A 20,843-nucleotide genomic window follows, 5' to 3' on the forward strand; every position below is an offset into this window, starting at 1 on the left:
CGCATCCTGTTATGTCAGCCTGACACGCATTCAAGTGTGTCAGCCTGACAAGACCTCTCTTAGCTCATCCACACAGAGGTCCCGCGTTGCAAGAGCCGGAAAAGAGGAGAACATTGTGTTTTCACCAGAGACCTGCAGTCAAAGGAGGGCCTCAAAGGAACCTTAAAACTGCAGTTTGAGTATGATCGTAGCACTACAGTATGAAGTGTTTCTCAAAACCTTTTAATTTCAAGGACCCCCCGTAACTCTGAGAGTGTACAAATGTACATTCTCAGAGTTGCAGATATGTTAGGGTTCATTTGGAACCCCCTCAAGGAACCCCCAGGGTCCCCGGACCCCACTCTTTGAAAACCACTGTACTATAGAATAACATTTGCACAGACATACTGTGTGTAACTGCTGCACTGCCTGTAAATCATCATCCTAAACTGGAAATGCACAAACATTCCACAGTTTAAGGGCAAGCAAGGTTTTGAAACCAGGGCAAAACTGTCTTTGAGACGCAAAAAAAAGTACATCTCTTGAAACAACTTCATAAATAAAGCTTGGTCTTACTGTCTTTAATCCCAAAATGTCATATCAGTTAGTTATGCCAGGCAAAATATGCACAAAAGACAAAAAAATCTGAAACAAAACAAAAACAATTCATAAAGAAGCTCATCAGCTCTTGGGTGTATAAGTCTCTTTTTTCTTTTCTTTTTTACAATGCAACACAAAAAATAAGCAACTCACCTGTGTCCAACTAGTGTGTAACCCAAACTCTTTCTTGTTCTTTTCAGAGCAGCATAGTCCCATTGTAAAAACAGAAGCCACACCGCACAGTAATACTTCTTGCATGAAGTCGTGTTAAGTTCCAACCGAGGTCCGTTCAGTCAGTCAGTGTACGGAGTGAGCCACAGACTGTGTGTGTGCTTCAGTGTGTGACTGACTATGCTTTTGCTTCCTCTGTGTATACAAGTCTGGTTCTGCTGGGGCGCCAGTCAGGAAGCATATAGCGATAAAGCTCGACTTGACTGACTGGAGGAGAAAGCCATAGCTCCTCCTCTCATTACAGGCCCCAGCACGTGTCCCCACCTCCTCCTCCTCCAGCCTCCTCCATCTACTTCTATGCTGACAGATCACTGAGGTCACTTACTGGCAGCCGTCCGGGCCACTGCCTCCGGCACCAAATCATAAACACACCTGAGTGCGCCAATTGGTAAAGCCCCACATTACGGCAGAGCAGAAGATCTGAAGGTGAAAAGTTGAGCTGGGAGGTGTTTCATAATAGGGCTGGGCAATTAAAAAAACACATAAAACCCTCTAGTCGTGGAGAACCGGACTTGAGTTACAACTGGTACTTTGACCCGCTTTTTTCTGTCCGCACCAAATCTCTCTTCGACAAAAATAGCCGATCTACAAGCTCACAACGTGTGTAGATCGGCTATTTTGGGGCGAATGTTCCCCCCCCCCCCAGAATAGGCATGCATGGGGTTCAAGCGGTTAACCGAAAATATATACCGAAACCGGCATTTAGAGCCAACAACCAACTTAATCTCGCCCACGTACTGTAGGTTCATCGAATAACCGAGAAGCTGATTTTTTTTGAGGCATTGTATGCTTGTAGATCTCCTATTTTCACTTATTATTTTAACCCAGTCAATACGGGAACGCATCTGTGTCATTTTAGATTTCTCTGGCTATTCAAAAATAGCAGATATACAAGCTCATAGCACGGCACCGAGTGCCGCGCTATGAGCTTGTAGATCTGCTATTTTTTTTTAAATCTTGGAAAATGTGTGAAAATCTTTGAATTAAAATGACAGATGCGTTCCCAGTCTTAATGGGTTAATAATCGAAAAAGTCTGAGACAAAAGTCAGTCATTATCGCCGAGCCCTACCTGAGAGTGTGCCAATCGGTAAAGCCCCACATTGCGGCAGATCTAAAAGGTGACAAGTTGAAGATGACGGGGAGGTGTCTCATAACTAACTCATCTTTTTGTTGGGGGCTGCCCCATACAGTCACTGGGATGAGAGAAAGAGAGAGAACGAGGGAGAGATCGAAACGGGGCCTGATGGCAGCAGAGTTCAGTCGGTGCATTCGAAAGTTGAAATTGTTTAAGTTGACAGAGCCCGGAGTGAGCCAATGTCAACCACCTGTGGCCCAGATCTGACTATTTACACTGTCAACATTTCTGGAAGTCATGCACTAGAGCCACTAGAGCCTTACTACCAGTTCTCACACCACAAATACAGGTTTCATAGACAGGAGTTCAGCTAAGGCAGTGGTTCTCAAACCTTTTCATCTCAAGGACCACCAAAACAATATGTATATGGACACAGACCCCCCCCCCCCATCTGAAAATATTTTGTGCCAGGGCAGGGACCCCCTACAAGATTTTTGTTAAAGTGCTTTAAAATATATTCAAATTTCGTGCATTTTTTTTCACGATAATTTTTTTGTTGTTGCAGGTATACAAGCTCGTTGTGAGCTTGTAGATCGGCTATTTTAAACTGATTTTGATGCTATATTAACTAGTTTTGATGGGGACCCCCTGGAGGTGCCCGGACCCCACTTTGAGAACCACTGAGCTAAGGTATGCAAAAAAAGAAAGAGGACAAAATCCTGCGATGAACACTAGATTAATATCTCTCCCTCTTCCTTTTGGCTTACTTTCCATATGGTGAATGATGGTTTGTAAATCCGCATCACGTTTCTATTCACAATTAGACATCTTTAATCACCGCTGCAGCGTGTCCCGTCTCCTCACCACCCCTTCAATCAAACATAATCACCACCGCAGCTATAATTTAACGTCCATTACCCCCTCGCCGAAGCTACTGACCCACCGCTACATCTGTTTCAATAATTCCGTCATTTTTTCCCCCCCAGAAGACGGTGGGGCGCTTCAAAGTCGCTAGTGACCACACGTGAGTTAAAGTTTCCTACGCTCGCTTTGCTTTTTTGCGCGCCGCTCGCCCCGGCGCCCCGCTTCGCACGCTAGCCCGCAAAAAAAAAAAAAAAAAAAAGGAGGAAAAAAAAAGAGGGGCTGCTTCCACTAACTGGATTCAGATGGCAGTGTTTGTGCAAGGCCGTCGCCAACGTCAGAGTGGAAGTGTGGCTAACGCTAATGATAGTGAGGGGGCATGGATAGCAGCGTAGCTTCTACTGAGGTCATGGCGACCGGTGCCCGGGCGGTCAGCGGGGTGTGTGGTCCCTCACACACACACACACACAGGTTTGTATTTCTATACTTGTGAGGACATTTTAGGATGGCACAAAAAAATCGTGCACAATAGCCAAATAATTGCAGATCTACAAGCTCAAGCTCACCGATCTGAGCTTGTAGATCGGCTATTTTTGTGTGTGTGTGTGATATCGCCACACAACTATGCATAAAATAGGGAAGACTCTAACCCCAACACCTAAACCAAACCTCTAAATGCCTAATCCTATCCCTAACCTGAATCTTTTCATAAATTTGTAATCCTCCCAAAACTCCCCAAATCATTTTTAACGGTACTCACAATGTCCATTTCTCAATTTCTACTATACTTGTGTGGCGATTTGGTCCTCACAAGTGTAGTAATACAAGTACACACACACAACACACACACAACCGGATACACCTGCGCCCTTGGAAAATGAAAGTGGAGTCGCCCTCAACGTTTTGGTCACACTGCATGGACAACCTTCTTCTATTACATCCTCTCTCCACGCATGAACAGTAATGGTGCTCATTAGCTTTTTGGGTTGGGGGGGGGGGGGGGGTGACGGGGGGACTGGAGTTGTGTTACCTCGAGGCAACACTCAGCACCCACCCGTTAGATGAGCAAACCATTGGGTGGTGCAATATTGGAAGCATGACTGGTGGTTATCGTCGCTGTCGTCGGGCGGAAAACCTATTTCCAAAAGTGTTACTTTTCAGGAAATGGATAAAAAAGGAACCTGTGGTCCAATGGATCCAACGCAGTTATTATATAGTGACAAGGTCTTGTTAATACATTTCAATATTTATTCTATATTAATAAAACCCACAGACTTAAAGGGATAGTTCACCCCCAAAATGACTTTTTTTCCTATCAATTACACACCCCATGGAGCCTTGAATAATATGATGACCGGCGGAGTCTCCATTGAGTCTCCGCCGGTCATCAAATTATTGGCTCAGGAATGCGACAAAAACAAAAAAATCTCCATGAATTCAAGGCTTCACGGGGTGTGTAATTGATAGTAAAATAAGTAATTTTTTGGGTGAACTATCCCTTTAATCTCTTTCACTTTAAAAATGTTTCTAAAATAGCGACGGGTAGAAACTGGGTCAATAAGTTCTCCTTTTCCCCGTTCTGCCTGTGCGACTGCACACACAACAGTCAAAGGGCATTTGCCCAATTTAATTTGGGACATCTTAATCTCTTGGCGTCCCACTCTCTCAGCCCTTATTACCGAGCAGCACAGGGTACGAGGTCGCCCACGCCAATAAGTGGCAGCAGCGCCGCCCGGGTCATCCACAATGAAGGACAAAGTGATTCATGGCCAACAGTGTGGCCCTGCGGTCGGGCCGGGAGCATGCGACTGGGACCGCCGTGAGTGTCGGGGGGGCCGCCGGCTCATTGTCTTCCAGAGTCCCAGTGACGTCATTGCCTGTAAAAAGCTGCTCAACCTGGACGCCGGGACCCTGACTGGCTCTCTGGCTATTGTCGTCTGGCGACGGGGGGGGGGGGGGGAGTGGGGAGGAGAAGGGGGTGTTGCCTGCTGAGGGCACAGGAAAGAAAGAGACAGGAAGCTTGCTGTCATGGTCACGGTCACCCGTCACGGTCCGACTCCTCGGTCCTACCAACTCCCTCTCCTCCCTTCCTCCTCTCTCCTCCTTTCCCCTCCACCCCCCACTCCTCTGCTCTTCTCTCCTCTCCTTCGTCTCCTCCTGTCCCTTTCTCTCCTCTCCCTTCCTCTCCTGCGTCCCTTTCTCTCCCCTCCTCTCCTCCGTTCGTTTCCTCTCCTCTCCTCTCGTCCTTTTCTCCCCCCCCTCCTTTCCTCTCCCTCCTCCCTCAAACCACACGCGCCACCGCTCTGCCACTGTGTGTGTAGACTGCTGGAGGAAGTGGACAAACGCCACCCTGGATGTTTACATTGTGATGCTGCCATAGTTTCTCGCCCTCCATGTGTGTTTGCCATATAATGCAGTTGAAGTCATGCTAAACTTTTAATAGAACCCTGGGCTATACTGTACCTGGACATGGTATAAGTCCAAAATATTGCCCCTCATCTTTTTCCGTTACTTCTATGCTCTGTGAGCGAGGAACTCTGTGAGCGAGGAACCAGAAGTAATAATTCCACTCAACCTCACTGTATGAAGGCAAACAAAGTGGATTCTGATAATACAAATATAATATTCCTGCTACTAGGGCTGGGCAATTAACCAAAAATATATCAAAACTGACATTTAGAACCAATAACCGACTTAATCTTGCTCATGTAGTTTAATAAAATAATCAAGATGATTCTTTGTATTTCCTAAACAATATATATTTTTTATAATCAACTAAATGGATTAGTCTGATTAACCACATAAGATGTTTCTGTGTATTTAACATACCACGACCAGGTTAAGGAAAATGTATTTGCAAGCTACAGTATCTTGATAAAGAATAGGCTACACTTCAATTAAGTTGAGCTGTGGAAAGCAAGTAGTGGAGTGCTGAACAAATAGCTCCATCGGATTGAGTGGAGTTTGCAGTATGCCCGATTTACTAAAATAGCTGAACTACAAGCTCACAATGTGTTGCAGTGCGAGGCGTTGTGAGCTCGTATATCAGCCATCTTCAGTGCATGTGGTGCGTAACAAAGTTGCCATGGCATGAAAACGGATCAGGCGGAGATCGGCTATTTTTGAAGCATTTTTTTGAATCTTGAAAGATTTTGAAAAAACGTAATAAACCTTTTCAACAACACAAACCTTCTCTTAAATAGTCCCCGGCACAAATTATTGTCAGATGGGGGTCTGTGGCCAAATAAGATATACATTTGGGGGTCCTTGTTTGAGAACCATCGTGATAGAGAACTTCTGTCAATGGTAATTTAACATGAACACAGGCATTTAACTTTCACAAAATTAACCCAAACTCTACTTTGTTTGCAGATCTGTTTCTTTTGACACCGTCATAAGTATAAATTAAACTTTTGTCTTTAAACCACAAGGGTGGAGGCCAAAGTGGCCAAAGCTAAAACCTCATGACCTTTATGTAATGATGTCACTGGAGAAATAGAAACCCAGTTATGCCGCGCAAACACACTGACAGTACCACCATTCACGTCACACACACACACACACACACACACTGATTCTCAACATTTTTTATTTCAAGGACATCCAGTTTGATATGCATTCGGCCACAGACCCACATTTGATCAAAACGTTTAGCTCTAGGACCACAATATACAGTACTATGTAAAATGCATTTGTATGTGACTTTGTTAAAGTCCAAAGGTACTGTACAATATGGATAGGAGATGCTGTCGGTCCTAATAAGCCATTTTCATATTTTCAAATACGACCCACCTATACAAAACGTTTGGACACCCCTGACATAAAGCGGTTTCATGTCACGTGCTCTGCATCAGATGCAGTGTGAAACATGGATAACCCCGAGTCGGAGGAACCCGACATCGCATTGCATTCCCAGGAATGCGGGGCGGTGACGATATTCAAAAAGATAACAAGAAGTCTGCGGTGCTCTATGCAAAGCCCACCCCAGCTGCGTCTTACTGTAGGCCTATAAAACACTGGTGGCGGGCGGCTCGGACGCGCTACCACAGGAGGGGCCTGTTACTTTGCAAAGTGCGTCAGAGTGGTGAAAAGGCAATCTATATTTTGCATACACTGAGCACTGGGGACAGCCCTGGAACAAAGGCCTATTGTAGAGTCATGCACAGGCTGCTACAGTCATCACCATGCTAATTCAAGTCTCTTCATTTCCATGTGTTTTCCAACTGCTCGACTGCCCACTACCTGTACATACAGGGTGTACTGTACACACAGTATGACTGTGTGTGAATACACTCCATCACGACCCCCCCCCCCTCCCTCCCCTTTTTTTGTATATATTTTTTATTTTTCATGCTTTTTTTTGTACATAGAGGTATTTTTTTCTCTGTATTGTTATGTTGATTTTTGAACTGTTTGGTTGCTACTATACATGTCTATGAAATTAATTCAAGGACCCCAACGGAAACAAGTCCGCAAGGACTTTTTTGGTCGGACCTTTTAGACAAAAGTATTATAAATGTAACTGTGTTGTTTTACATTCTTTTGCCAAATACAATTTTCAATCAATCAATCAAAACTACTAATTTCATACATACTGTACTTGATATCTGCTGCTAAATGATGACTCTTTACTTGCTGCTGTGTTGAGTGGTCAGTTGGGTGGGCCGCGAACGCGAAATTTTCAAGTGGATACCGTATATGACATTACAATGTGTGTTGTGTTTGTACAGCAGTCCAGCGGCGGTCGTGTGTTCTTATGTAGTACCTCAGTGGATAAAGCACTGGCTCTCTCAACGTGGGGTCAGAGGTCCCGCAGGGGTCCTTTGAGGGGTTTCCATGGGGTCCCTAAGCTGAACGATTGATAGTTAGGAACCAAATGTATCTTTAGGGGTCTGTAACACAGAGTGTGCACACGTTTCTACACTCTCAGAGTTAAATAAATACTGAGGAAGGCTATCAAATGGGGGGTCTGTGACCTAATCATGCTTATCAATCAGTGTGGTAGAGGATATTGTAGACACAGCCAGGGCAAGGAGGTTGGCTGTCACTATAAGGCAAACAGCATAAAGCAGGGGTCTTCAACAGGGGGTCCGGGGCCCCTAGGGGGTCCTCAGAGTTACTACAGGGGGGGCCGCCAAATCTTTGTGCGATATGATATTTTTTACATTAACCACTAGCATCCCTTTTCTGAGGAGAACTTTAGACAAAAATAGCCGATCTACAAGCTCACAACGCCTCGCAGCGCGAGGCGTTGTGAGAGAGGTAGAGGTATAGGTGTAGAGGGAAAAAAGAGCAGACCAAGTTAAAACAAGAATTGTGTAATCTGCAACACAATTTTATACAATATAGAGGGGGTCCCTGCTTCATCTCTCTCTCAGCTAGGGGGTCCTTGACCTGAAAACGTTGAAGACCCCTGGCATCAAGCATTCAGCAGGACGTTCAGTCATATGGCATCCTTGCACGCGCAAAAGGTTCCTGCTTCTTGTCCCGTCCTTCCTGCTTAGTGCTCACATTGGTGTACAGTAGCTCTTTCAGTGATTCATCTCAACCTTTTTTTTAATTTCAAGGACCCCCTGTTTGCTACGCATTAGGCCACGGACCTCCATTTGATACGACGAGACCCCAGTCTACACTGCACAATCCTCAGTGTTAATTTAACTCTGAGAGTATATTAGTATATTATTAGTTTTATTCGATTTTTACTCGGTTATTTAATTAAATTGTTGATTATCTCCATTAACTGTTCCACATCCCTACCGAGGGCACAGAGAAAGAGGCGAGACATGTGAGACATGACGCGAGGAGGAGTCAGATTTGAACTCGCAACTGACAAAGACCACGTGGCCAGTGCACTAACTGGTTGAGCTGCCAGGCACCAGCTAATTACTTGGCGCTGTGCTCCTCATTGCTAGAATTGCATGTCATCACAGCTGTTTTCGCTACTTTTGCATACGTCATACGACGAAGAATACAAAATTATAAAAATGTATTAAAAACATAAATATGGAGATACAAGGTTACTTTCTAAGCCTACTTGCAACGATATGCAAAGCTGAGGTTGCAACTTCAATCAACTTGCATCACAAGCTCTCAAACTGACATCAAAAGGGGCAGGAAAAACAAACAAACAGTGGCCTTTTGCAGATGCGTCTCCCATCAACTAGCTAGCAGCCACATCACAGACAATCCCTGTTCAAATAGCAGCCTTACGCCAGCAGAGCAGCGTCTTAAGCTTCTTAAACTTAAGACAATATGATTGTTGCTGTGCAGGGCCCTGAAAACAAACAAGCTTTTGCAGACCGGTTAACCACATGAAAAATAGCACGCTTGTTCTCAAAGTGGGGTCCGGGGACCACCAGGGGTCAGTGGGGGGTTCCAATGGGTTCAAATTAGCTAGCATAAAAAAATGTTTAACTACTTTAACCACTTTAACCCCATATACCTCGGCTATTTTGATTAAAAAAAAGTTAAGTATTTCTGAAACATTTTAATAACACAAATCTTGTATGAGGGTCCCTGGTACAAAATATTTGTGCCAAAAATATGTGCCAAAAATACATATGAATCTGGGGGTCCTTGACATGAAAACATTTGACAGCCACTGCTCTAGCTTCCCTATTCTGGGGCAAACATTTGGCGAAAATAGGAGGTCTACAATATTGTAGATCTCCTATTTTCAGCAAAGAGATACCATAGCAGACCTCGAATAGAGCCCCAGGGAACTCCAGTTAACTATGTATATAGGGCAACGTTTTTCAACCCAAGGACACCCTAGCTGAGAGAGAGATGAAGCAGGGACCCCCACTATATACGTATTGTCTTGCAGATTCAATGTTGTCATAGATTTCATAGACTTGTTTGACAACACAATATCATCACGTGTTGTGTTGGATTCACGTTGATGTGTATTTTCATGATTTAACCACTTAAACCGTCAATACTTGACCTTTCACTCTGTACTTGGTCTGCTCTTTTTTCCCCTCTACACCTCTTTGCTGAAAATAGCTGATCTACAAGCTCACAACGCCTCGCAGCACGAGGCGTTGTGAGCTTGTAGATCTGCTATTTTTGGCTAAAGTTCTCCTCAGAAAAGGGATGCTAGGGTTCAAGTGATTAATGTAAAAAAAATTAAAAAAAAAGATCCTATCACACAAAGGATTGGACCGCCTCCCTGTAGTAGCTCTGAGGACCCCCTATGGGTCCTGGGCCCCCTGTTGAAGACCCCTGGTTTAGGGTTTAAGTGGATAAGATACACCGACACACACATGAATGCAATCACCTTGTTTGGACTGAAAGGTCCACGAATGGTAGGATCAACCGCATGGGAGGATGCGCTTAAAACTTTTCAGGGTCATCATTTCCACGGTAGACATAACACAGACTGACCTCATCCCCACTCATTTCACACTAAGGCACATTAGAGACTTCTTTCAGAAGGGTTTAGCTTCACCCCAAACCAGGAGAACTTCAGACTCATTCCACTGACACAGACTATGGCTTTATGGTGCCTTGTGTACGGAAGATGCTTGCACGTCCAGTGGTGGACAAAGTACTAAACCCGAGTACTTCAGTCAAAGTATGCAGTAGCTACTCCTGTTCAAATATTACTCCACTCCAAGTCGCTCACTCAAAATTGTACTGGAGTAGTTGCTTTTAAAAATACTCAAGTATTCAAAAGTACACATTACAAAGTACATTTTCTTTTTAAGGGTGGTTCATTTTTTAAATGGGTGCCTATTTTCACTATTGATATTTGTTGAAGATTTCTGGAAAATCTTGTTTTGGAAAATTTCAATACAGCAATGCATTGAATATTAAGTTGTTAAATCGTAGAAATGTAGTAAGTAAGTCAAAAGCATAAAATGTGTCTTTAAAAGTTTGTAGGGGAGTGAAAGCCATAAGCATCCACAATTACAAAGTAAAGTACAGATAATCAAAACAATGCACTTACTGTAAGTACAGTACTCAAGTAACGGTACTTTGCTACTGTCCACCACCGTTCACGTCAAAACAAGCCATATAAGAGGTCTAAAGCAGGGGTCTTCAACGTTTTCAGGCCAAGGACCCCCTAGCTGAGAGAAAGATGAAGCAGGGACCCCCTACTCTATATTGCATAAAATTGTGTTTCAGATTAAAGTAATTTTTTTACTTAGTCTGCCATTTTTTCCCTCTACACCCATAGCCTCTTTGCCAAAAATAGCCGACCTACAAGCTCTCAACGCCTCGCAGCGCGAGGCGTTGAGAGCTTGTAGATCGGCTATTTTCGGCTAATGTTCCCCTCAGAAAAGGAATTCTAGGGTTCAAGTGGTTAATGTAAAAAACGAAATCCTATCACACAAAGATTTGGCGGACCCCCTATAGTAGCTCTGAGGACCCCCTAGGGGGTCCCGGACCCCCCTGTTGAAGACCCCTGGTCTAAAGGTCCCCCCCTTACCTTGGTGGAGGCCATGTCGCTGACGGAGCGATAGGTCTGGATGGTCTCCAGCTGGTCCAGACACCAGTCCAGCTCCTCCATGGTCTCCATCGCCAGCTTCTGGTACGACTCATCTGCCAACAGACACACGGACATGTACTCAGAGGGTCCCAGAGGAGGGTCCATGTTCACAACGGCGGAGCCCCCCGGCACGGCGGCGGCGGCGGCGGCGGGGTGCTGCTGCTGTGGGGGTCCGGTCCGTACGGAGGAGGAGGAGGAGGAGGAGGGCTGCCCCGCACCACCGGGACGTCCCGTAGTAGACGAGGAGCAGCAGGGGGGAGAGAGGGAGCACGAGGAGGAGGAGGTGTGCACGCCACACAGCTGCTCTTTCATGGCGTTAGCGCGGGGGGGTCTGCAGCGCGCACACGCCACCTTTGAAAACAACTTGCGATGCTGTTTCGGCCTGTTTCTCAGCTTGTTTCCCTCTCGTCTCTTTTCACTGTCTCTCTTTTGTCAATATCCCCTTCTTTCCCTCGCTCCCGTGCTCCCTGTGTGCCCCCCTCCCGTTCTGTCCCATTCCCACTCTCTCTCTCTCTCTCTCTCTCTTTCTCCTTCCCTCTCTCCCGCCTTAACCCTGTCGTGCGAACTAGGCGGTCTGCTGCCTCCTGCTGTAGCTGTGTCAATGACCCTACTAACCCCCCTTCTCCTCACACACACAAACACACACACACACACACACACACACACACACGTATAACTATACTTGAGAGGACATCAACATTTTCGGACAGTGATTCTATGAAATCTTTTGCAATTTTTGAACACCAACCCTAAAGCCGAAGATAGCTGATCTACAAGCTCACAACGCGTCGCGCTGCGTCACATTGTGAGCTTGTAGATCGGCCATTGTCGGTGTGCAACCCGAAACTTTTCCTAATTGTAAACCTGGCCCCAAAAAAAAACAATTTTTAACCATAAAACAGCCATTTCTCTTGTGAAGACCAGGAAAACTGTCCTATAATTCTACTATGCTTGTGGGGACATTTGGCCCTCACAAGTATAGTCCCACACACACACACACACATACACACACACGCTACTGCCTGAGGGGGCTTTTGGAAGAGGCGGAGTCCAGTCAGGCGAACTCATGCACCCCTTCTCACATGAGGTTTTTTACCCCCAAAGCAGAAGACAAATAGTGGGACGAAGGAGGAGGGGGGGGGGGGGAATGCATGGGGGTGGGGTTGAATTATTAGGGGCTAGACGTGTCAGTCAATCTGTTGCATAAGCTGCATACAATTATCAGTGGTGGAAAAAGTACTCAAATGTTTTACTTAAGTAAAAGTATCAATACTGCAATGTAGAAATACTCTGTTACAAGTGAAATTCCGGAATTCTAAATTTACTTGAAATACTCCAGTAAAGTAAACAATCCTAAAAAGTGTACTTAAGTACAGTACTTGAGTAAATGCACTTAGTTAGTTACTTTACACCACTGTATATCAATCCCTATATACTTTCCCGTACGATTAATAGTAAAAAAAATGGCTGACCTACAAGCTCACAATGTGTCGCGATGTGACGCGTTGTGAGCTTGTAGATTTGCTATTAATCACCATGTTGGATAGTTTTGGCCTACAGTGACCTGCCCAAAAATAGGGCCGCCAGGCGGAAAGTGGTTAAGAGAGAGATTCGAGAGTAAATATTTTCCCTAAACTAAACAAAAAAAAGAAAGACAGATATGACTTGAAAGGGTTATTTCAAAGGGAAAGGGAGGAGGAGTGTCAATATAACCGGGACACAGGGAAACGTGTGTAGAATGACTTCAAACAGGGGTGGAAGAAGTACTCAGATATTTTACTCCAGTAAAAGTAGCAATACCACAATATAAAAATAATCTGTTACAAGTGAAAAGGCCTGTGTTCAAAATGTTATGTGAGTAAAAGTACAAAAGTATTGGCATCAAAATACACTTTAAGTACCAAAAGTAAAAGTACAAAAATGTTTGAAAATAACAGATCTACAAGCTCACAACGCGTCGCGATGCGAAGCACTGTGAGCTTGTAGATCGGCTATTTTCAAATAGCCCATAGGCTGAAGTGGTTTAACGTATGTTTCGTAATAATAATAATCAAAATCTACAAAGTAACTAGTAACTAAACTAGTACAGTACTTGAGTAAATGTACTTGGTTACTTTACACCGCGTGTGTCGCAAAGGCAAACCACAGCAGATTCCAAAAGTCATGTCATATATTATTTAAATATATATATTTAAAGATTTTCACACATTTTCACGATTTAAAAAAAATAGCAGATATACAAGCTCATAGTGCGGCACTCGGTGCCGCGCTATGAGCTTGTATATCTGCTATTTTTGAATAGCCAAAGAAATCTAAAATTACAGAGATGCGTCCCCAGATTGACTGGATTAAGCTATAACTAGGCTAAGTTTGAATTTAGTGTGAGGTGGTGCAACTGGCCCCTAGACCACTTCAAGGCACTGCTTTACTGCAGTGCTTCCAGAACAGTGAGTCTGGATGCATCTTTGGTCAATATCCCTTCTACATTTTTCGTTTCCTACAAAATATGCTTAAATATTATTTCAAAAAAAATTCAAAAAGAAAATATACAGTATACTATACTACATATTTTTTTCAAATAAGAACTTCTTTTCTTTTTTAAATTTTTATCCCGCGATTTTTGTAACCCATTTTTTTTCACCCGGTGCCAATTTCCTAAGTGATCCTGGGCACTACACCAGCCCTACACCAGTATTACACCTGTCACCCCACAGTAGGGAGGCCAGGGCCGAGCTCATGCTTCCTTCAGGCATGAGAGCCAACTGACCTTCTTGTCACCTGACAGGGGGGAGTTTCCCTGGTTGGACGTAGCGCGTGGAAGGAACACGTTATTCCAACCAGTTCCCTTCCCCTCCATCAGGCGCCCCGGCTGTCATGGGGGAGGCGGTATAGTGACCAGGATTACTACATGTTTTTGTGAGGGTATTAACTACCCTAGGAGACACGGGGAGAACATGCAAACTCCACACAGAGTAGGCCCTTTCGCCAACCCCACCTAGGGTATGGGCGCTGATGACGTGGAGGAGAAGACACGCCCCCAGTGCCCACAGCGTCCCCGGCGGGAATCGAACCCAGGACCTTCTAGCTGTGAGGCGACAGCGCTACCGACTGCGCCACCGTGCGCCTTCAAATAAGAACTTCTAAAAAAAAATCTAACATTTATCAAAAGAAAGTCAGAAATAAAATAAAAAATAAATGAAGAAAACTCCATCAATTTCAAAAAAATATATACTGAAAATAGCAGAGCTTGCCAGATCGGCTATTTTCACTATTGAAATAGGGCTTAGGTAGTTATTAATTCATAATACGTTTTTTTTTCTTTTTACATTTGTGTCCTAACACCAGATTTCTGTTTTGGGTCTCGAGCTGAAAACGTTTGGGAATTTCTCCTTTACAGAGTTGCAACCAGTGGTGGAAAGTAACCAAGTACATTTACTTGTTTTGTTTTTTTTAGGTATTTTTACTTTACTGGAGTATTTCCAGTTTTCAATACTTTTACTTCTACTCCACTACATCTCAGGGGCAAATATTGTACTTTTACTCCAGTACAATTATTTGAAAACTTTAGTTACTAGTTACTTTGTAAAACGTACATTAAACCACTTCAGCCCTACAGTATATAGCCCATACTTTGGCTATTTGAAAATAGCCGATCTACAAGCTCACAACGTGTCGCAATTTTCAAACGATTTTTTATACATCTGAAAACTTGTGAAATGGAACAACATTTGTGCTTTAACTTATAGTACTTAAGTATATTGTCATGCCAATACTTTTGTACTTTTACTCAAATACATTTTGAATACCGGACCTTTACTTGTAAAACAAGTATTTCTACATAGTGGTATTGATACTAAATGTGAGTACTTCTTCCACCACTGGTTGCAACAGCAACTTGCACCGGTACCATCACCACGTTGGCCCAAGCGGCTGTCTGCCATCCCATCCCCTCTGGACAGAGAAAGAGAGAGAGAGAGAGAGAGAGAGAGAGAGAGAGAGAGAGAGAGAAAAAAAAGTCTGTATCAAACAGCAAACGCTGTGTTTGCACAAGCAACACGAGAGGCAAACTTTGACTCCCTGAATTGGGGGGAGTCCAGACCAGGGTTTTGACTCAGTGCCAAAGAAACCAAAGCACTTCCTCCCTGGCCCTGAACTTACACAAAACACGGAGAGGAGTTTGTTTAGTAGGAGCGGGGGGGGGGGGGGGGGTCAGTCACTGTCCAAGACAAATCAGAAACGGTCAACTTGACTCAAAACAACCCCGTCTCCATGCAGGAGTTATGTTGCGTTGTGTCAGGCATCTTGTTGATAAAATAAACAAAAATAATAATAATAATAATGCAGACACATCCAGATTTCAGCCTGGAAGGGTATTTCGCACAGAACAGGGAGAGGGAGAGAACATTGAAGGCATCTGAACGTCCCTACAGCACCTTCCTCCTTTTCAGTAAAAAGTACTTTATTAAGGCCAGAGGCGATTCTTAAAAATGTTTTCTAAATCCTAACAGTTTTTGGAAGGAAATCTAAACATTTTTTTTTCAAGAATTTTCAAAAATAGCAGATCTACAAGCTCATAGCGCGGCACTCGGTGCCGCGCTATGAGCTTGTATATCTGCTATTTTTGAATAGCCAAAGAAATCTAAAGTGACACAGATGCGTTCCAGGTCTTAATGGATTAAAGTAAAAGTACACATTTTACACCTTTTTCCCCAAAAGCGATCAAAAAGCGTCCAAATCTTTTGAAAATAGCATATTTTCAAATAGACAGAGCATAAAACAGGGTTTAATTGGTTAATATACGTTTTGTAATAATAATCTAAAGTAACTTGTAACAAAGGTTTTCAACAACAGTAGTGAGTAAAACCTCAAAGATGTGCTTAAAGACCAGCATTTGGGTAAATGTACTTCATTACTTTTCCCTCCACAGCTCCTTTTTCTATGGAAAACACTTTTTACTTCATAGAGGGCTTCACACATGGAAGAGATTTAGCCCATATGCTTAGCACAACAGGACGACCCGCGTGCACCGCCGCCCCCCCTCCCAATTTACGTCAATATAGTGGATCAAAGAACATCAAAGCGCTGCGATGACATAAAAGGCTCAACGAACCGCTGCTGTTTAAAACAAAGAGCTCCAGTGGAATCGCATTCTACGCAGCGCGCAGTTGGCGTGCGGTCGCCGCTAATGAAAGGTATAGTCGCACAGTATAATAATGATGACCGTGACTCTTGTGACCCCCAAAGGGAGGGTGAGTAATTATACAGGATTACCTATATATGGTTGGTTGTCACGCCATCTATCTGCCACGGCGGTTCTCAAACGGTGGCTGGCGACCCGCAGTGTGCCGCGACTCCTAAATATATATATACAGAGATTCCTCACGTGACAAAATGCACAAAAGGCTTGCGTGTGCACAAGCCCCCCCGGATGAAATTGACCTCTTAAACACTTTCAAACAGGCTTCCCTATTTTGGGTTGTCATCATTGTCATTATGGGCAGAAATGATCAAACAGGGGCACAATTCTTCCAAAAAATAGTTAAAATAGCAGATCTACAAGCAAGTTGTGGGCTTGTAGATCGGCTATTTTGGCTAATGTTGCTACTTTTGCGCAACACTGTCATACAACAAAGTATATACTGTAGGGCTTAAGTGGTTAATCTTGGGTCCCAAGCTGAAAGGTTTTCAAGAACCCTTTTCTACACGATATGACTTCTCGAATGTAATTGAGAAGTCTAATCCCCCCATAACCCAAAACGACTCCCAGACACCCTTGGCATTTTAGCCATGTAAAAGTCAGTGACACAGAGCAAAAGGAAAAGAAGGGGGGGGGGTGGGGGTGGATGAGATCAAAGCAAGGCAAGGCAGCGAGGGATGTTGAACGCAGGCACACACACACACCAACGTGCGGCCGCCCTGAGCCGTAGGAACGGGGAGACTGTGCCAAGAAGGTATTGACCACATCCTGCCCCTGGTTCCCTACGAAGGGGATATTATAGAGACATTAGAGGGCTTTTTGCAGGGCAGTCAGAAAACATCAAAGACTCAATCGCGTGGACCGCTTCGTCTCGACAGCGATTCGCTTCCAGTTCTTAGTCTAAAGAGCAGTGGCTCTCAAACATTTTCATGTCAAGGATCCCCGTCCAGACTGAAATGTATTTGACCCTGGACCCCCATCTGAAAATGTTTTGTGCCAGAGACTCCCATAAGAGAAGATTGGTGTTGTTAAAAGCATTCAAAATCATTTAAAATTTTTCACAATGTTTTGAAAATAGCCGACCTATGGCTATTTTCGAATGGCCAAAGTAAAAAATAAGATTTAATTGGTTAAACAGCTTTTTCGATTTTTCCGATTTTGCTGCGGGTCCCCGGACCCCCCACTCTGAGAAGCAGTCTTCTGTCTCTCTGTGTCTCTGAAATGCTTTAATCCAGTGATGTTAGTTACCAAGGTCAGATCCATAACTGCAAAGAATACACCTACAGAACTACAAGCTCACGTGTCGCTATTTAATAAAACAAAATTTGAAAGAATAAAAAGCAAAGGCCAAAAAAGTATTATTTTTATTTTATTTTTATAATTGATTAATTTGATTAACTGTTGCACCCCTACTATAGAAAGATGACTGATGAGTTGATTTTGTGGTGTAAAACTAATCTTCTTGACCTGAATACTATGAAGGACATTTTAGTTGACTCTAGTGCTCCCTCAGTCAAAGCCACACCAGTGGCTTCCACTGGATTACACTGAAATTGTGGAACAGTACAAATACTTGAGAATGTCTTAAAAGTGACTTGGGATCCAAACACAGAAGCTTTTTATAAGAAGGGATTGCAAGTGCCTTCATTTTATGAGGAAACGGAGACAATTTAGAGTAGAGAGAGATATTATTGGTCTTATTTTATTGCTCATTTGTAGAGAGTGTTTTAACATGCTGCTTTGTAGCATGGTTTTACTCTTTAACAGTGTGTCATAAAAATGCGATGAACTAAATTGTGAACATGGCCAGCCAAATTACTGTGGTACATCCTAACCCCATGATGTTTATACAGGTGGAAAGTAACTAAGTATATACTCGAGTACTGTACTTGAGTTCATTTTAGAGGCACATTTAATACTTCATTTTTCGATACTTTATACTTCTACCTTACTACTTCTCACTAGGCTACCTCCATTCCCCCCCTCTACACCAACACTGAACATAGCTGATCTACAAGCTCACAACTTTGCGAGCTCGCAGATCGGCTATTTTGGGCGAATCTTCGCCCCCCAGAAGAGGGACGCTAGGGTTCAAGTGGTTAATGTTATTCTCGAATCTAGGTTTGCCATTTGTGTTGACTATATCTAGTTTTTAATGATTGATTTGCAGGTCCTGGAATGTTTAATGTATGTTTTTGTTATGCGTTTAAAATGTATATATACATTAGACTAGCTCTAGGGCACAGCTGTGTCCTAACACAGTGGTTCTCAACCTGTGGGTGAGACCCCCAGGTGGGTCCCCACATGATTTTGGGGGGGGGTCCCCAGATGACAGTAAAGTGACAATTTAAGGCATTTTAAGACCTTTAAAAATACCTTTTAAAAAAAAGTAAAGAAAAGAAAAAAGACCATTACTGCATCAAAAGTAATGAACAAAACGTGTCAAACTTTGGGCAAATTGTCAAATACAATAAGGAAGAGGCAAAAAGTGGCGAGGCGTTTTGAGCTTGTAGATCGGCAAACTAAATGTAATGCCTCAACTCTGCCTGTCAGGGTGGGGGGGGGGGGGGTCCCCAGTTCAAATATGATTATTTTAGGGGGCACGGCCTGAAAAGGTTGAGAACCACTGTCCTAACACATGAATAGAATTGTTTGACACAGACGTTACAGTCATGTTGTGTTCTTTTGTAGTTGTGTTCTTTGGGCTATTGTATGTTTGATAGTCCATAGCACAAGAATTTCCCGTTGGGGACAAGCATCAATAATGTAATAGTGTTTCTTTAAAGATGAAACAGGGACCCACTAGGCCCTCAGAGACTAAAAAGGTAAGGCAAGGCCAGGAATTGTCTACAGTAACAAGGAGTGATTGTTTAACACGGAGAGGCCTAAAATAAACGGTTTCTGATGCCAACATGATGCCACCGAAGTGGAAACTATTTGTTTGTGTCAAAGAAAAACAAAGACAATAAATGTCAAAGACTAAACTGTAACAGCTTTAGTTAAACATAACAGGATAGTAGAGTCCTGATATGACACACACACACACACACACACACACACACACACACACACACACACACAACCGTTAAATCCATCATCACCTCTAGTTGGTCATAAATGCAGTGCTAAATGGGTCAGCAGACATTTCACAATGTCATCAGTCGAAGGTGGCGTGATGCACTGTCACAGTGTGAAAAGTCCCACTCCAGGACACACAAACGCACACTGAACTTTTCCAGACAACAGGCCCGTTTTTTTTTTTTTTTTTTTCGTCTGAGTTTTTTTTTTCTGGTCCTCTACTCACTACTAATGCTTTGGCCATATGCTGGAGACTGCAAAGAGGACAACAGGCTCTCAGTGTGTGTGTGTGTGTGTGTGTGTGTGTGTGTGTGTGTGTGTGTGTGTGTGTGTGTGTGTGTGTGTGTGTGTGTGTGTGTGTGTGTGTGTGTGTGTGTGTGTGTGTGTGTGTGTGTGTGTGTGTGTGTGTGTGTGTGTGTGTGTGTGTGTGTGTGTGTGTGTGTGTGTGTACTTGTATCACTATACTAGAGAAATGGTTGTTTTATGGTTAAAAAATATATTTGGGGAGTTACAGTAGGCTTTCGGTTAGGAAAAGAACAGGCATTTAGAGTTTGGGTTTAGGGGTTGGGGTTTAGAGTTTAGGTGTTGGGGTTTAGAGTTTAGGTTTAGGGGTTGGGGTTTAGAGTTTAGGTTTAGGGGTTGGGGTATAGAGTTACGCCTGATTTATACATAGTTGTGCGCCGGTGTAACGCACCGGAAAATCTATCCAATCTACTGTACAAGCTTGCAACACGACGCGGCGCGAGTCGCGCGACACGTCGTGAGCTTGTAGATCTGCTATTTTGTGCTCACATGCGTCTATTACAATTGCGGCTTTTCCACAACCCTGATGTTTTTTGTTTTGTCGTCATTGGCTAGAACTGCTCAAGTGGCACGTGTTGTGTGTGCAGCCAAGAGCCAACAGCACATAATGCAGCCAACATTATAATCCAGATAATCCAGCTTGGTCAATTCTCAATCGATTTTTAAAATTCAAAGTTCTCTATAATCTGTGAAGTGTCTATTTTCTAGACATACAAGCTCACAGCACATATCTGTCACATCGGCAGTGGCACGTAGGCGTCGAACTCTAGTAGTAATACAAACGCGCATGTGTGTGTGTGTGTGTGTGTGTGTGTGTGTGGACAGAACGAGCCTGCATCCCTTCTTGCTCTCTCTCCTCTAACACCACAAACCAGCCTCTGTGAGAGTCATCGAGTACACCAATCACCCAATGAGCACCCCCCAACCCACCCCACACACACACACACACACACACACACACACACACACTACCCCTTTCTCTGCTTTCACCCGCTCCAACCCTCTTCCTAAAGCAGTCTCCCTC

General features: G+C 43.7%; 1 protein-coding gene across 1 annotated transcript in view; it reads right to left on the minus strand.

Moving 5' to 3' along the window:
- Nucleotides 1-20,843, minus strand: part of LOC308094013 (3',5'-cyclic-AMP phosphodiesterase 4B-like) — a 77,831-nt gene that overhangs the window by 15,015 nt on the left and 41,973 nt on the right. Inside the window, exon 7 of the mRNA XM_080440442.1 lies at nucleotides 11,182-11,294. Within this exon, the coding sequence (XP_080296568.1) occupies nucleotides 11,182-11,294 (113 nt within the window). The remainder of the gene's footprint in view (nucleotides 1-11,181; nucleotides 11,295-20,843) is intronic.

Source organism: Gymnoscopelus braueri (assembly GCF_963280865.1).
Source record: "Gymnoscopelus braueri genome assembly, chromosome: 10".
In the NCBI taxonomy this organism is placed as follows: domain Eukaryota; kingdom Metazoa; phylum Chordata; class Actinopteri; order Myctophiformes; family Myctophidae; genus Gymnoscopelus; species Gymnoscopelus braueri.